The sequence below is a fragment of the Podarcis liolepis genome (genome assembly GCF_965112155.1).
Source record: "Podarcis liolepis genome assembly, chromosome: 9".
Taxonomy (NCBI): Eukaryota; Metazoa; Chordata; class Lepidosauria; order Squamata; family Lacertidae; genus Podarcis; species Podarcis liolepis.
In genome coordinates, this window is record NC_139564.1 from 38,953,333 (window position 1) to 38,968,717 (window position 15,385).

General features: G+C 39.1%; 1 protein-coding gene across 1 annotated transcript in view; it reads right to left on the minus strand.

Annotated features, from left to right (window-relative positions):
- LRBA (LPS responsive beige-like anchor protein) overlaps positions 1 to 15,385 on the minus strand; it is a 351,536-nt gene that overhangs the window by 282,514 nt on the left and 53,637 nt on the right. The window contains 4 exon segments of the mRNA XM_083520191.1: positions 10,216 to 10,408; positions 10,669 to 10,792; positions 13,859 to 13,940; positions 15,044 to 15,152. Of these exon segments, the coding sequence (XP_083376317.1) occupies positions 10,216 to 10,408; positions 10,669 to 10,792; positions 13,859 to 13,940; positions 15,044 to 15,152 (508 nt within the window).

The following is a 15,385-nucleotide window of genomic DNA, read 5'->3' on the forward strand; positions in this document are numbered from 1 at the left end:
GTGCATACACACACACACACACACACACACACACACACACACATATATATTCATTTTTCAATTAAAAACTCTCAAGACAGGATGTAGTTTATTAACTCATGATAAATTGTGGGGGGGGGGGGGAGACCCAGATATTCTCAGATAGGCTGCCTTATACAATGTCAGAACATTGGAATGTCTACCCTGACTTGTAGAGGTTCCACAAATCAACTTGTCCGACTTATTTCATTGCTTAGACTGTGAATCATCTTGTTATAATTTTGCCTATTTGCACACATGCAGTTTATAGTTAAAAAGTGACTGTTGTCTATGAGGCTCTCCTAGACATTCTTGGAGCTTCTGTAATGCAATGAACAGCTAAAGGAGAAGACACAAAAGGCTGATAGGATCTCAAGGATCTGCCTGGGAAAGCCTCACTTGCTTGTGATCTTGGGCAAGAATAATAAGGGCTGGGAAATGTGTGGAGTGTTAGGCAGGACAGAGCCCCTGGAAGTGATTCTTGAGAGCTCATATTCCCTGCCCTGCTATTTGAGATCCTTTAAGTGGAGATGCCAGGTATTCTGCCCATGAAGCATAGCTTGTTTCTTAGGGTTTACACTGATTGGCAGCAGCTCTCTGAGGTTTCAAGCCAGAGCCTTTTCCAGCCATACTTTGAGGTTCCAGGGGAGTGAACGAAGGACCATTTGTATGCAGAGCTTATGCTTTACCACTGAGCTATATTAAAATAGGGGTTCATAGTATGGTTAGTAAAGAACCTACATCAAGAATGGGGAAATGTGGCCCGGTCCAGATGTTGTTAACTCCCACCATTCCTGACTACTGGCTATGCTGACTGAGGTTCTTGGGAGTTGTAATCCAGTAATATCTAGCGGGCTGAGATAAGCCACTGATGAAGAGGCTTGTGAAGTGCTCCACACACAGCTACTGGAAAGTTGACTTGAGTTGCCAGTAAACCTCCAAGGTCAAGTACCTTTAGTTTTCTCTATGACTTGCCACAGATACAAAATTTCAGAGAGTCATGTTTTTCCTGTATTTGCCCTAACAAACTGGTATTGTGACATAAGCTTTCATGGACCAGCTTTCACCTCAAGTAGGTGCCCCTACTTCAGTAGGCTCTAGTTCACACAAAAAAGTCTGTCTTAACAAATCTTTAACAAGTCTTTAAACTTGCAGCAACAATCTGAAAGTTGTAATGTTAGCCAAGAGAGTTTCACATTTACCTGTATCTGGCCTTTTTATATCTCCCTCTAGATGTTTGCTGCTGTGAAGCTGGTAATTCACAATTAATTACCAAATATTGCTTTAAATTAGCAAGCTAAAAGGCCATTCATTAATCTTCACCATCATTTGATGCCTAATCCATAGCCATTTGCAACATTTGGAAAGCTCCTCTATGCACTACTAGTTAAAGACAGTTGCAAGCTAATAAATACAACATTCCCTTCTGCCATTAATTTTAACTTAATTTGACATTCAACATTCACTAATTGCTAGACATGAAGATTAGAATGCACTGTACAAAAAGGTTATGGTGACATATTCTGTATTAGAACTACAGTGCACATTGATCAAAAAGTAGCTATTTATTAAGATTTCACATTTGTTATTCCCCATATCTTATGCTTATATCACATTTCTACAATGAGGTCAAGACTCAAGGAGAAAGGGAGGCTGGTTGTTCAGCCAAGCAACAGAACACCTTTTTTTTGTATGTAACAAGGTTTACTGGAAATTAGCTCCTGTGCTGCTAAACTCCATCAATAAGCTATTCATAATTCCAGCAAATGTTGCTATTTTTTATCCTAATGAGAGCTTTATTGACTTGTTTTTCCACCCTCCTAGGAGCAACGCTAACAGTTCAGGCCTGGAAACTCTCTACACCATTCAGAAAACAAATCAACTTTGACTGGAGGCACCAATACCTGCTGATATCAATCCCAGGGAAATGAATCCGTCAAAGAGGAACAGAGGTACTGTACACACAAAAGCCTTTGCACATTCTGGCACCTTCCCCAGCATAACAAATCATTTGGCCCCCATACTGGCAAGCTTCTTACAACACAGATCAAAAGACTGTATTAAGTCCAAGCCATTTAGCTTAACTGTCAAAACACAAATGAAATTACTTTTTTCATATACATATTGCATTAAAATGTTTTAATTGACAACTTTAGCTATTATGACCCATACCATATTGTGACGTATTCAAGGTGTGAATTACATTGTTGGTGGGTAATATTTTTTTCAAGTGTTATAAAGCAAATAATGGCCCTCAAAAGCAAATGAGCCCATTTTAAGAAGACAGGTAATTTCCCCACAGTCCTTCATATTTTCTTTGGTTGCATGTATTGGCAGCACATGCACAAGTTGTGTGTACTGGTGCACTGTGACCCTGTCTTATGAACCATTGCCTTGTACTTCAACTTACCTGTATGGGAAAGTCAGAATCCAGTTAAATATTGTTAATCCATCATGCCAAATGTTCCTAATATGTTCCTATTATTATACTATATTTACTGCTTTGCATAGGTTACTGTTTAGAAATTAAATCCCATAGTTATAGCACAGTACTACAACTAATTTTTAAAACTATGGTTTGAGGGAACACAGCAGCTTGGTTTCTACATCATAATAAGCCAAACTCTGGTTTCCTGGAACTGTGCAAACTTGTGGTCTCCCATAGAGAAACTTTGCCATGGTTTGCCATGCCATGCTGAATTAAACCAAGGTTTGCAAAGCCTCACAGGGCATGCAGAGCACCATGAACAGGACTTCATCGGTGCTGGCAATCAGCTGACTTGTTAGTTATTGCAAAGTCCAGTGAACAGCACTCTGCAAGATCTTATAATAAGCTGATCATCAGGTCTGGTGAAGTCGCATGCATAGATCGTCAGGAACTGCAAACCCAGGTGCTTGCAAAGCCAGGATCTGCAAGGTCTGATGATCCACTAATTGTCAGGGCTTGCAAAGTCAGGTATGTAGTGCTTTGTGCATGGTGCCTACAAGCCTTTCAGCCCACCTATGTCTTTATCTGCCCCACACCTGCTTTATATATGATATTAGGTGTAAGACCAGTGAGCAGGACTTGGCTAAAATGGTCTTGTGAGCCAAATGGAACGGTCCAGCGGCTAGAGGTTCTGCACCACTGATTTACAGGATAAAGATTGTATTGAAGCTTGAAAAGGAAGTAGAATAGATAGATAGGTAAGAGAGATGAAAGGAAATGGGCGTTGACTAATTGAAATACACAAGGGTTGTGGTGCTTCAAGTAAGAAATACAAAAGAAAGGTTTTGCAATCCACCTTGAGTGCTTCAGTAGGAAGACAGGGTGGAAATATATCTTTCTATATACATAAAAATATAAGGTTGTCATCACACCGCAGCTTGTGTGGCCATCAATAAGCAGTCACACCAACTCCAACATGACAACAGAATGGAAGGTAGGCAAGCACTAAAGGTGGCAGGGGGGGGGGTCAAGCAAGCTGTTTAACAGAGATGGGGAAATACTTCAGAGAGTCATTTTGCTAAATGGCTCTCTGAAGCTCCTCCCCGCTCTTTTAAAAGGAGTTGGGGGTTGGGGAGAGCTATGAGGGGACAGCGGTGAAGGGAGTAGGACAGGAGGTTTGGGTGACTTATGGGGTAACAGATGAGGGGGTGGGTCAGGGGTAAAGGAAGGAGGGGCTGGGCAGGTGTGGGGAAACAGGGTTTTTTAACAGGTTGATGAGCGGCTTAAATAAATGGGGAAGAAATAGCCATCATCAGTGAGACCATTAACAAAACCAGATTCTGGTTGAGACTGGTCTGTCCTATTATCCTGGAACAAATCTGGCTTTTAGCCCTTGAAGAGGAATGCTCAGAACAAGCAGAAAGCTTGTTGTCATATGTCGCCATCTAGCCCTGTATTTTCTACTCTGATTGGCAACAACCACCAAGATTTCAGGTAGACATGTTTCATTTCACCTGCTACCTAGCAGGATTGAACCTGGGACCTGGCAACAAAGCATGTGCTCTACCCCATAGATTATGATCGTCTTTCGAAATTTTACATTCCTCTCTCCTTTCCTCCCAATCCTGAATCCAATTCCTCTGCTTTGTTTTTTGGTGCAAGCTGAGCAGCAGAAACACAGTGCCATCTTCCTTCAACATTGTGGCTCTGTTCAGAAAGACAGCAATTAATTGCCTTCTGGAGTATGCCTGATTTTGCCAGCTACAACACTTGGGGTGGGGAGTAGGTATGAGGCCCCATCAGAAGAAGAAGAGGAGGAGGAGGAGTTTGGATTTAATATCCCGCTTTATCACTACCCGAAGGAGTCTCAAAGCGGCTAACATTCTCCTCTCCCTTCCTCCCCCACAACAAACACTCTGTGAGGTGAGTGAGGCTGAGGGACTTCAAAGAAGTGTGAGTAGCCCAAGGTCACCCAGCAGCTGCATGTGGAGGAGCGAGGACTCGAACCCAGTTCCCCAGATTACGAGACTACCTCTCTTAACCACTACACCACACTGGCTCATGGTTGTACTTGAGCACAATTTCCTTTCCCCATAGTAGTGAATGGCAGTTATAGACAATTATAAAGGGACACGATAAAGAGGAAATCTAAATATGTTGCCAGACCCTGGTGGTACCTGTCATTAGGAATTAAGCCTGTTCCTATTGGCAGAGAGCAAATCTTGGATTCAATTGCAAGCCAATGTGTGAACAAATCCTAGAATAGCAGCACATAATGTTGTGAACCAGATACATTTTCTACTGAATGTGTGGGCAAGGCCAATGTTCCTCAGTGCTCTTGCTCCTATCCATGCAATATAATTTCATTTCATCATAAGAAAGACTTAAATCTGGGTATAGAGGTTGTGTGTACTATTTATCCTTTAACAGAATAATCTGCTCAGATAAATTCACATGAGATTTGTCTGAAACTTTTTGTTCATGTTCAATCGATTTAGAATTGCATCCAACAAAATCTTTGCGCTCATAGATCAACTTCTACAAGCACAATGGAATTTTTGCTTCCACTACCTGCACCAGTCAAAAATCTGCTCTGCAGGATTAGGGGAACCTCATAGCAGATTTGAGGAGGGCATGGATAAAGAGAGGGAGGGGACATTCTGCTGTGCTCGCATGTGCAAGGATTTAGTTGGATACAACCCGATGTAAAGAAGCTTCCATATCAAGTGGTTCCTTACATTGACAGTTTTCTTTAAGATCTCGCATGCTCATATTTCCCTCCTGATTTGGGCTATGGTTCTTTGTTTGAGTTAATGAAGTATTTTGTTTCCCCTTAGCTCACTCATTTAATAGGCAGGATCCAGGCTTGAGCTCAGCTCATGCTGGAAAAAAGAGGGCAGGCTCCTATGCCTTCTCAAAACTGCCAGCTGTGGCACTGCAATCCCACAGGTGTGTCTGGCACCTTCTTTGTATAGCTTTCATCATACGCTGGAAAGACTAGTCTTCTGATGTAAATTGTTTTTAAAGGATTTTAATACAGCACAATCACATCTTACGGACATTTAACTTGCACAATTTCAGTCATACATGGTTCAAGGCAGGCTGACTGAAACTACACAAGTTAACCCCCTTGGGTATACACAATTTTCATGTATACGTGGAACCCTTGGAATTGAAACCCAATGTAAGATGTGATCGTACTGTACTGATATTTTACGTAGCTGTAACGCACTCTTACTCTAAAAAGTGAGTATGGACCTATGTGAATAAACAAAAGATGAAACCAAGAACAAACCTTGGTTGCAATTCATGATTTGTCTGGTGTGAGAGAAACCACAAGTCTGGACTTGGAAGTAATGGAATGCCAAATCATTGCTTAACCTCAGGTGGCACGATAACCAGAGGACCAGGAGAAGAATGCTTCAGTTCAGGAATATGGATACTTTCCAATTTGTGCTAAGCCATGGTTTGCCTCACTATTATGTTTGAACTGGTCCATTCTTGCAGATCAACATTAGGGTAACACAGAACTGTGCCATGTTATATGTGTCCTAAGTGAATTGACAATACAGTAAAGAGATACTGGAGCAGCTGTTTAGGACTGCAGTGTTGTCCCCAATCTTCTATTATGTTTTTCCAATGTCTTTTAAATTTTGTCTCAAAGTTTAACCCAGGAGTAGCTTTCAAGGATGCAAGTTCTGTTCTTAACATTTTAAAAACTGAAGACATATAGGAAGATTAGTCCTAATACCTCTATCCCTCTAGTTATACCATCAGGAGGGAGGAAATCCCAGTCCCCAGAAACATTGTGACCTTTGTGGTAAATCCAGGGATAAAGCTGCCCACTGCGTGATATAGCCACCTCTTGTGGCACTTTAAACTCTATAATAATTCCCCATAAATCAAGTTTAGCTAACGAATCATTTTTGCTCACCTTCTCTTTTGAATTTTGTCTGCATCTGCAAGACTGGGCAAGTCAAGCAAGCTACTATACAATTCAGCCTAATTTAATGGACGTCTACAAATATAACCCATTAGACACTTCATATGACCATCCATAATGAAGTAATTTAAAAAATATATATCAAAATTTTTAAAACCCTCAATTTTTTAAAAAAAACATTTCCTATATATATATTTTAACTTGGTTGCTTCAGAAATGCATAGATTATAGCAAAGTAAATATCACAACATAAATATACTGAAGTTGCCATTTTAACTTTTTGTTTTTAAACAGTAATACGCCCATCCTTTCTTATTAACCCCCACTAAAGGCTCCCCAAAATACATATTTATTATTAATATGGCAACTGCTCATTGTAAAATCAAGTTCCGCTAGAGAATTTAACACAGTTAACACAGCTACTGAAAAACTCAGGTTAAACCAAATTCTCTCTTATAATAATAGTATCGAAGATGCAAGGGGGAAAGAAGCAGTTTAAAATAAAATGAAATAAAAGGCTTCACAAAGGAATTTAGCTTTAAGAGGATTATGCGCACCTTTAAATCCTGAGAGCAAAAGAAAGCAATGTAGTGCAATTATGCCACAAAAGCCATCGCTGCTTATAAAGCGTAGTGTAGCTGTTGGAGAAGAGGGCTACAGTGACAAACAGCTTCCCTGCTACAAAGGTGGCAGGAAATCTATCAAACTGGACAATAAAATTGCAATTGAGTTTCTTTGGCTTTTTATAGCAGCCGCATGTATCTTGATGTGTAGCTCTGCAAAACCTAACCAATTCTGCAACACTCGTTTCTTTTACACGCTAGTACTTTTATCAGGAAGCAGTGTTGTAAATTAGCGGTAGATGCAAAAATGAAATAAGGAACATTAATCCCATTCATTAGCACTTTGCATCAAGATGTATTAAAGAAAAAAATGGGGGTAAAAGCTACTCCTGGAACTAAATATAAGAAAACATTGTCTCAATACAAGTATTTTGAAATGCTTTAATAAAAGAAAAAACCAAAAATTGCACATCGGTTGTTCACATAGCTTATATCCTTGCGGATCTATCTGAATCCAATAAAAACCATCTGTAACCAATTTAAATATTTTTAGGAAGGGAAAAAATATCAATTTTCAAGACCCTTTGTCCTCAGAATATCAATAGAGACATTTAATTGAAAATCTTAATGCATCCAGGGAATACCTTGCAAGGATGAACTTGAGATCTGGGTGAATTAACTATCTCAATTCAGCAATCTTGTACAACCTATTTGTGTACTCATCACTCTTTAAGCCCAGTACCAGGTTCCATCTGGCTGATGGGTTCAAATACCTTCCAAACAACATATGCATGCACTAGCCCTTGAAATGCTAAGACAGAAAGGGGAAGCGGCAATTTAACTCAAGGCAGAGCAACAGAGTGCAAGAAAGGCAACAGTCAGTTAGGAAAATACAATTCAACTGAGTAGGATGCGAAGAAACGACAATGTGGCATAAACATGCTCTGCTCCTATTTCACTTTTCTAGTAGGACAGAAAGTCATTCTTTTTACGATACAATAATCTTTACTGTCATTGTCCCATACAGAACAATGAAATTGGAAAAAATCTACATCAGACATTCAAAAACCAACAAGCCTGCTATCCCAACTATCCCAGCCTGGTTAGCCCCTAAAAACTCCATGTTAAAAAAACCCCCAACAACCTAGAATTGTTGTTAATAGCCTCAAATTTAGATGTTTCCAGCAGAATTGAGGAAGGGCTCATACACTGATGAAAAGACTAAAAGTAGAGCCGGGGACACTGAAGAGCAAACCACATGTGATGACAGCAAAACATTTTTTGCGCAGGCACAGATTTTAACCATCACATATATACAGAATGATGGGAATCAAACATTTTAAAAAGTGAAAGAACCATGTGGTTGAGGACAGCTGAACTCTCTTCTTGTTCCTATGGCTTCACTTTCCTACTGCTCTCCTCCCTCTACAAAAGGTGAAGCACTTTTCCACTCATTTGGCTCACTTCCAATGTCAGTGCCTCGAGGGAGGGGTGGTGGAGGAGAGGGGGGGGATTTTTGGATACCGGCTGCTGGGGAAAGAGCTGTGGAGGGTGGTTGGTCTTTCCTCACCTGCAGCCTCGTTTTGCTCTTAAATTGGTTCGCCTTCTCCCTCTTTATTGGAGCAGGGCCAGCTTTAAGCAAATATACCTGAAACTGTCATGTGTTGTTCAAGCTTCCAAGAAACAAGGGTATGGGGGAAAGCCACAAAAAGATGGAGGAAGGCAGTCATGAAAGAGCTAGTAAGGAAAGAGATGGGGAGCAAAAGAAGAAGAAGAAATATGGGGAGCTGGTCATGAAACCGAAACAATTTTTTAGTAAGTAGAAAGCTTAGAATTATAGGAACTGGAAGCATGGAAAAATGACAGCGACAAATTGTAATCATCTACTGAAGCTTTTGAGAACATGAAATACTATTTTTAGGGATATATGCGTGTTATGAAAATATTTTGATTACACCCAATCTGCAAAGATATGTTTTGCTTTCTGAAAGGCATTACTAGGTCTAGAAAATATGTATTATTCAAACCTGCAGATTTTGCCCTGTTAAAGACCCACTTCCATTAATATAGCTGAAAAGACCATTTAAAACTTTACTAACCCATATTTAAGCTATGTGCTCATACATCCCTCTTGCGTAAGGAAAGCTCTGTTTTATAGTAAATCTATTAACTGTTATTACAGTTTCTGTAATTCAGAGATTTCAATGTTTTGAATTCAAGCCTGAATTTCAGTTAAAAATAGCACATATGCTACAAATGCTAGTGTTGTACTTTGAAAAGAGAAAAGACTTGATTATCAACTAGCAGTATCAATGTTATTTCGTTATTTTCAGTTAAAGCAGCTCTCTCGCTACTTAAAAAAAGTAATCACGACCTTTGAAAAATAAATCTGTTATTTTACCTATGCTGTCTTCAACTGTACCCCACCTATGAATATAGCTGAAATAACCATTTTTATACCTGGATTGTGCGGTCTATATAACAGACATCCTAAAATGCATGCATTGGTGTCTGAGGAGAAAAACGTACCTTTTTTTTCTTAAGTTGCGCAAGTCCCCATTTGGAAGCTCACCCAAAACAGTATTAAAAATGTTTGGGGGTACCAAAAGGAAGGCACGGCAAAGGAGATACTGCAATAGCTATAACAACTTCATTCTAAGATCTTCATTTCAATTGAAGGAAAGTTACCACCGTTTTAAAAAGAAAAAACCAAACCTCGTTCCATTACAATATTGCTATAGCTGCAAAAAATTATCCTCATACTAGGAAACTTGATTTGTTCCTTTATTCACAAAGCAACTTTTTCCCTAGCTCCCTTTCCTCTCTTTGTTTGTCTGGAAAGCAGATTTTGTTCCTGTTTCTTCTTTAGACTTTAGCGATTTGTTTCACAACCACTGGTGTTAGTAAAGGCCATCTTTTAGTCTTAGAAACAGACGAGGTGCGCCACCTTGTGTTTCAAACTCAAGTAATTCCACTGCACATACATTCCACAATAAAACCTCATAAAACACATAGTTCTTTGAAATGTCAGATTAAGCATGCTAGTACCAAGCTGTCACATTACAGTTGGCAAGGAGCATGCTTAAACTTATTATTTAAATAGTCTGACAAATTTAATTATTCTGTGTTATGAAAATGTAGCTCTTCCCTTATTCTACCTATTCAGATACTGTGCTTCAGCCCTTTTTCTGGGCTCACCATGATCTGAGACTTCCTGGGGGAAAAATACATAATTAATAATAAATTTTCTTTGTATAACTTACCTTTGAGTGTGTGATTGCTAGCGTATCTACCCAAACACGCCAGCCACCCCATTCGTATTTGACTGCATGGTAAAGTAAAATCCGAAAAATGGCATACACCATTTCAGTTATCTTCTGTTCATCAGCATTTTTGGGATTGAAATAGCAAAGTGAAAGCATCCATTCCTGCCACACAGAGCACTGTAGTAAACTCCTGCAAAATTGTTGACATTGATAAATTGTAAGTTAGAAACATGCAAACATACAAAACTCAAGATATCTTAGGTTTTAAAGGCAAAAAATAAATAAACCAGCATGGATTGAACATAATTTGGTAATTATCTATATTACCAAATTTATCTATATTTTAAAAGGAGGTGGATTATTTGAAACCAATTCAAAAATTAGTTTAATGTTATTCAAACTGAAGAAAGTTTTATGAGGCGTGTTGTGTATACACAAGCATGTACTTACCTCCTATTATCTCTGCTGCTATTAAAAAGCTTTATCATATCTGAGAGAAAGACTCTATGGACTTCCAGAGTTTCTGGACTCTGTGGAGAGTTACGCAGCAAGGTTGCAATAACCTTTAGAACCTCTGTAAAAAATATTTTCAAAAAAAATAATTATCAAATAATCTGAAAACTAGATGAATCATTTCTCATTCTAGTTTCTTCAAATTACACAAGGGCAATGAAGTTATGTACAGTACTGGAAAACTAAGCAGAAACTGCTAGATCTATTTGTGGGAAAGAAATGGAAGGCTGGAAGATGGGAGAAACTGTGTTGAATATTTGGTCAAGAAGATCCAGATGTTCTCCATGTGCAAGTTTTGTGGAAAATCAAAACAAACTGGTTCCTAGTATCACACACCTTGCAGTGTCAATTTAAACATGAGAACAAACCGCAGCATCCATACTCAGAAACAGTAAGTCTCTGATGATTGGATGCTGAACTCACACCACAAGGAAGAGAACTCAGTTGTTTCCTGTCCTGTTTGAGTTTACATACACACCTGGCGAACCTCTGTTATTAAATAGGACAAGATGGGCAGTGATGTGATCCTTTCAAAATAATTCTAATGGGTCTGATTCAACAAGCCCTTCTAGCAGAAAGCAGCACAGTGGGGGGGTTTCTCCCCTTCTCTCCACCGTGCTTCCACAAAATTACCTCAGAGGGGTCAGAAGAAGACCCAGAACAGTGTGTGGCAGGAGGAGGGGGGCAATCGTTCCGCCTGGCAGGCTGATGTGCTTGTGCTAATGAAAGGGTTGCCATTGTGCTACATGGAAGTCCTCCCTATGTTTCCAAGTATACTTTTCTGCCACACAATGGCACTAATTCAGAGACATGGAAGTGGGACTTTTATAGTTAGTGGTCTGGTTCTGTCCTGTTAGAAATTTCTGGGGAAATGATTCAAGAAACTTAATAATCAACAGTGCTTTGCCAAGAGATCCATTAGTGCTTCTACTTGAATTGCTGGGAAAGGTAGAGTTGGGGAAAGTTTTAAAACCTTTATTTATCATTAACATGTAAAATGCAGGGGGTTGGATGGTTATAAAGCTTGAAAAATAGTTTATGGACAGTAAAATATTAATTGGACTTCCTTAAATTTATTTGCTTCTCCTCCTGCACATATGTTTATATGATTGCCTAGTTTTAGTTCCTTTGTTTTCTTCTCCCTAAAATTATTATTTTTTAAATAACAGGACTTAGGAAAGCTAAGAACATTTTTTCTGTCACCATCCCAAGTTAGCTGCATTTATACAGGTAATCTCCTGGAAAAACCACAAAGGATCTGGTCCAATTATTTGCAGAGGTATATTCCTTTGGTAGAAATGCTATCCCAAGCTTAAGCCTTTTTTTCAACATTTTGAACTAGTAAGAATAGTGTGTGTCAATTAACTATTTGTCCTATATCAGAAATACCATTTTGAAAATGAGATGCTACTCTGCTACTGAATGTTTAGTCTATACACAGCCAACTATGCAAGAGGAATCTGGTGCTGTCACATGAAGAGAGGTTTGTTACTTTGAATGTAGACTTTTCTGCATGGACAGAGTGGACTTGCAGCTAGATTCAGCCCCAGCAACCAAGACACTGATATTCTTATCTAGCAATGGTCAGCAGGGCAACCTAGGCAGGTTGGGAGCTGTCCCCTAGCTTCCTGACACGGAGAGTGTCTGACACTAACCAAGAGGGGAAGGTGTGGGAAGTTCAGTGTAGGAAAGGGGTAAGAGTGTTGGACTGGCTGCACTGCCCCATTTGGAAGCCAGACATCCAACAATACAATGTTGTTGTTGTTGTTTAGTCGTGTCTGACTCTTCGTGACCCCATAGACCAGAGCCCGCCTGCAATGTTAATTTAACCCCCTGCAATGTTAATTTAATTAATACATAGTATTAATTAGAGGGTAGGGACGTGGGTGGGACTGTGGGTTAAACCACAGAGCCTAAGAATTGCTGATCAGAAGGTTGGCGGTTCGAATCCCTGCGACTGGATGAGCTCCCGTTGCTCGGTCCCTGCTCCTGCCAACCTAACAGTTCGAAAGCACGTCAAAGTGCAAGTAGATAAATAGGTACCGCTCCGGCGGGAAGGTAAACAGCGTTTCCATGCACTGCTCTGGTTTGCCAGAAGCGGCTTAGTCATGCTGGCCACATGACTCGGAAGCTGTACGCCAGCTCCCTCGGCCAATAAAGCAAGATAAGCACCGCAACCCCAGAGTCGGTCACGACTGGACCTAATGGTGAGGGGTCCCTTTACCTGTAATTTATTAATTAGAGGACTCTTGGGAATCCCTTCCAACTCTGCAATTCTATAATTCTATTAAATAATACTAATAATAATGTTTTTGTTTAGAAAAAAAATCAGCCAAAAAAGTACAGCAACTTAATATTATAAGCCTGTTGCTACAGATTAGCAAGAATTGAGGGTGGTATTCAGCTAAGTTTTACTCAGAGCAAACCCACTGAAATTAATGGACCTAACTTAGGGCCAGATTCAACTTAGTAGTCCCACTAGCAGAAGCCCCTGCCCACATCACACACCACACACACCTCAACTCCGAAATAGCTAGGGAGTATGCGAGAACCTTCAGAGCAGTGCGTGGGCTGAGCAGAGGGCAAATCGTTCCATCAGGCAAACAGTCTGATGGAACACAGTCGTGTTCATTCATTTCAACTGATCTATGCTGAGTAAGGCTTAGTTGAATGACTTCAACTCCCAGTAAGGCTTAGTTGAATGACTTCAACTCCCACCAGTTTCCTCCAACAAGGCCAAGAGCCAGGAACACTGGGTGGTGTAGATGCACATATGGAAGAACACAACTTCCCATCCATGCAATAAAGGTAATTTAGGAATGTTTCTGCTATAGCTTGCACTATACAGTGATGTCATACCAAACTGGATAATCAGATTTGTGGTAGAATCTGAATGGCTGTTAAAATTAAAACTTCCTATCGCTGATGAACATAGAAAAAAACTTATCATGCCACACAGCCAACAATCCCCAAGTGGTGAGCCTTAGATTTCTAATTCTACCCAAACAAATAATTTAAAGAGAGACACAAGTTCCTAGACTAATCCCTAACCCCAATTTGTGTAATTGGTGACTTCAAAGCTACTTTAGAACTGCTTTGGAGCTACTTAAAAGAACATAATGCTTACGAGGATTTTGTATTTTCACTGTTGAATCTGGGTCAGGATGCTGCTTATGTATCACTTGAGTACAAATCTGCTCAATAAGTATCTAGGGGAAAAGAAGGGATTATTATTAGGGCAAAATTCAAATATTTAAGAACATGTTACTCTGATGGGTGCATCTTATAGGTAATGATCCCTCAAAGAGTTATTTCCATTCATAAAATGTTTCAAACTTCTGCATATCTCTAGCATGGCTAAACATAGAAAAGAGTGGATTGAACTGAGAAGAAATGTTGCTTTTAGATGTATAGCAAGCACTAAGAAACATTAGTTACTTTAGAAAATGAGTATGCCCACATCATTCTCATTCATATATATATTATATATTATATATTATATATTACATATTATATATTATATATTATATATTATATTATATATATATATATATATATATATATATATATATATATATATATATATGTGTGTGTGTGTGTGTGTTTTTAATTACAATCCAATAATAGCCTCATTATAACAATACCAATTTATAATACAATTACTAATACCAATCATTCAAATACCAAATTATTGATGTTTTGATGATTTTCTTTATTTCTGCGTTCCAAAATCTTATTAATTTCAATTACATTCCAGTCATGATGATAATCCCTTATACAACAACTGCAATATTAATAACTTCTGTCTGTGTTGACACATTAAATTATTTATAAAACTATAAGCGAGGCATTCAAACTATATCCTTATTCTTCCTGTGTGTGGCAGTTATTCTGTCTGTAGTGTTTCTTCCTGTCCTTGTAAAATGTTATGTCTATCTTTTCCTGGTTGTTGCTGTTATCCATCATGCCTCTGGTGAAGCTGATATCCCATTGTTATTTCAGAAATTTCTTCATTGCTCCACCCCGTGCCCACATCAAGTAACTGAGCAAGCTTAATATAACTTATTCGTTGTATCAACAGATTGGACCAAAGTAACAGAGCTGCCTACTGAAGAGTTTTACAGTCTCATTCTGTGATGTCAAACATCTGTGATGTCAAACATCCTGTGGTGTCAAACATCTCAAACTACTGTCACACATGTCAGAAGAGTGGTGGCAAGGCATCACTTTTGGCACAGCTCATTTGGCCAAAAGCTCATTTTGCAATAATGCCTACACCATTAGGAAAAAAAAAGGATTTTAATTCTAGTACCTCAAATAGCACATTATATGTGGTCATGGTTATTAAGCTTGTTTGAAGTGTGAGCCTCTCAGCCAGTAGAGAGAACAGTCCATGTCCAAGCATGATTTCAGCTTTTCTCCTAATATTATACAGAGAGGGGAGAGAAGCACGTCCGTTAATTTGTACGGTACATTTCTGAAAAAGTAACTTGATCAAATTTGGGCCCAGTGTGGTTTTGAGACTGGAATCCCCCTCCCCAGAAATACCCCAATTTATTCTGCTGTTTTAGCTTATGTCTGCAGGGTTTTGGAAGCTATAATTTTAGTCCACTATGATAATCAAAAACAAAAAGCAGAAGAAGGAAAGGGAGAA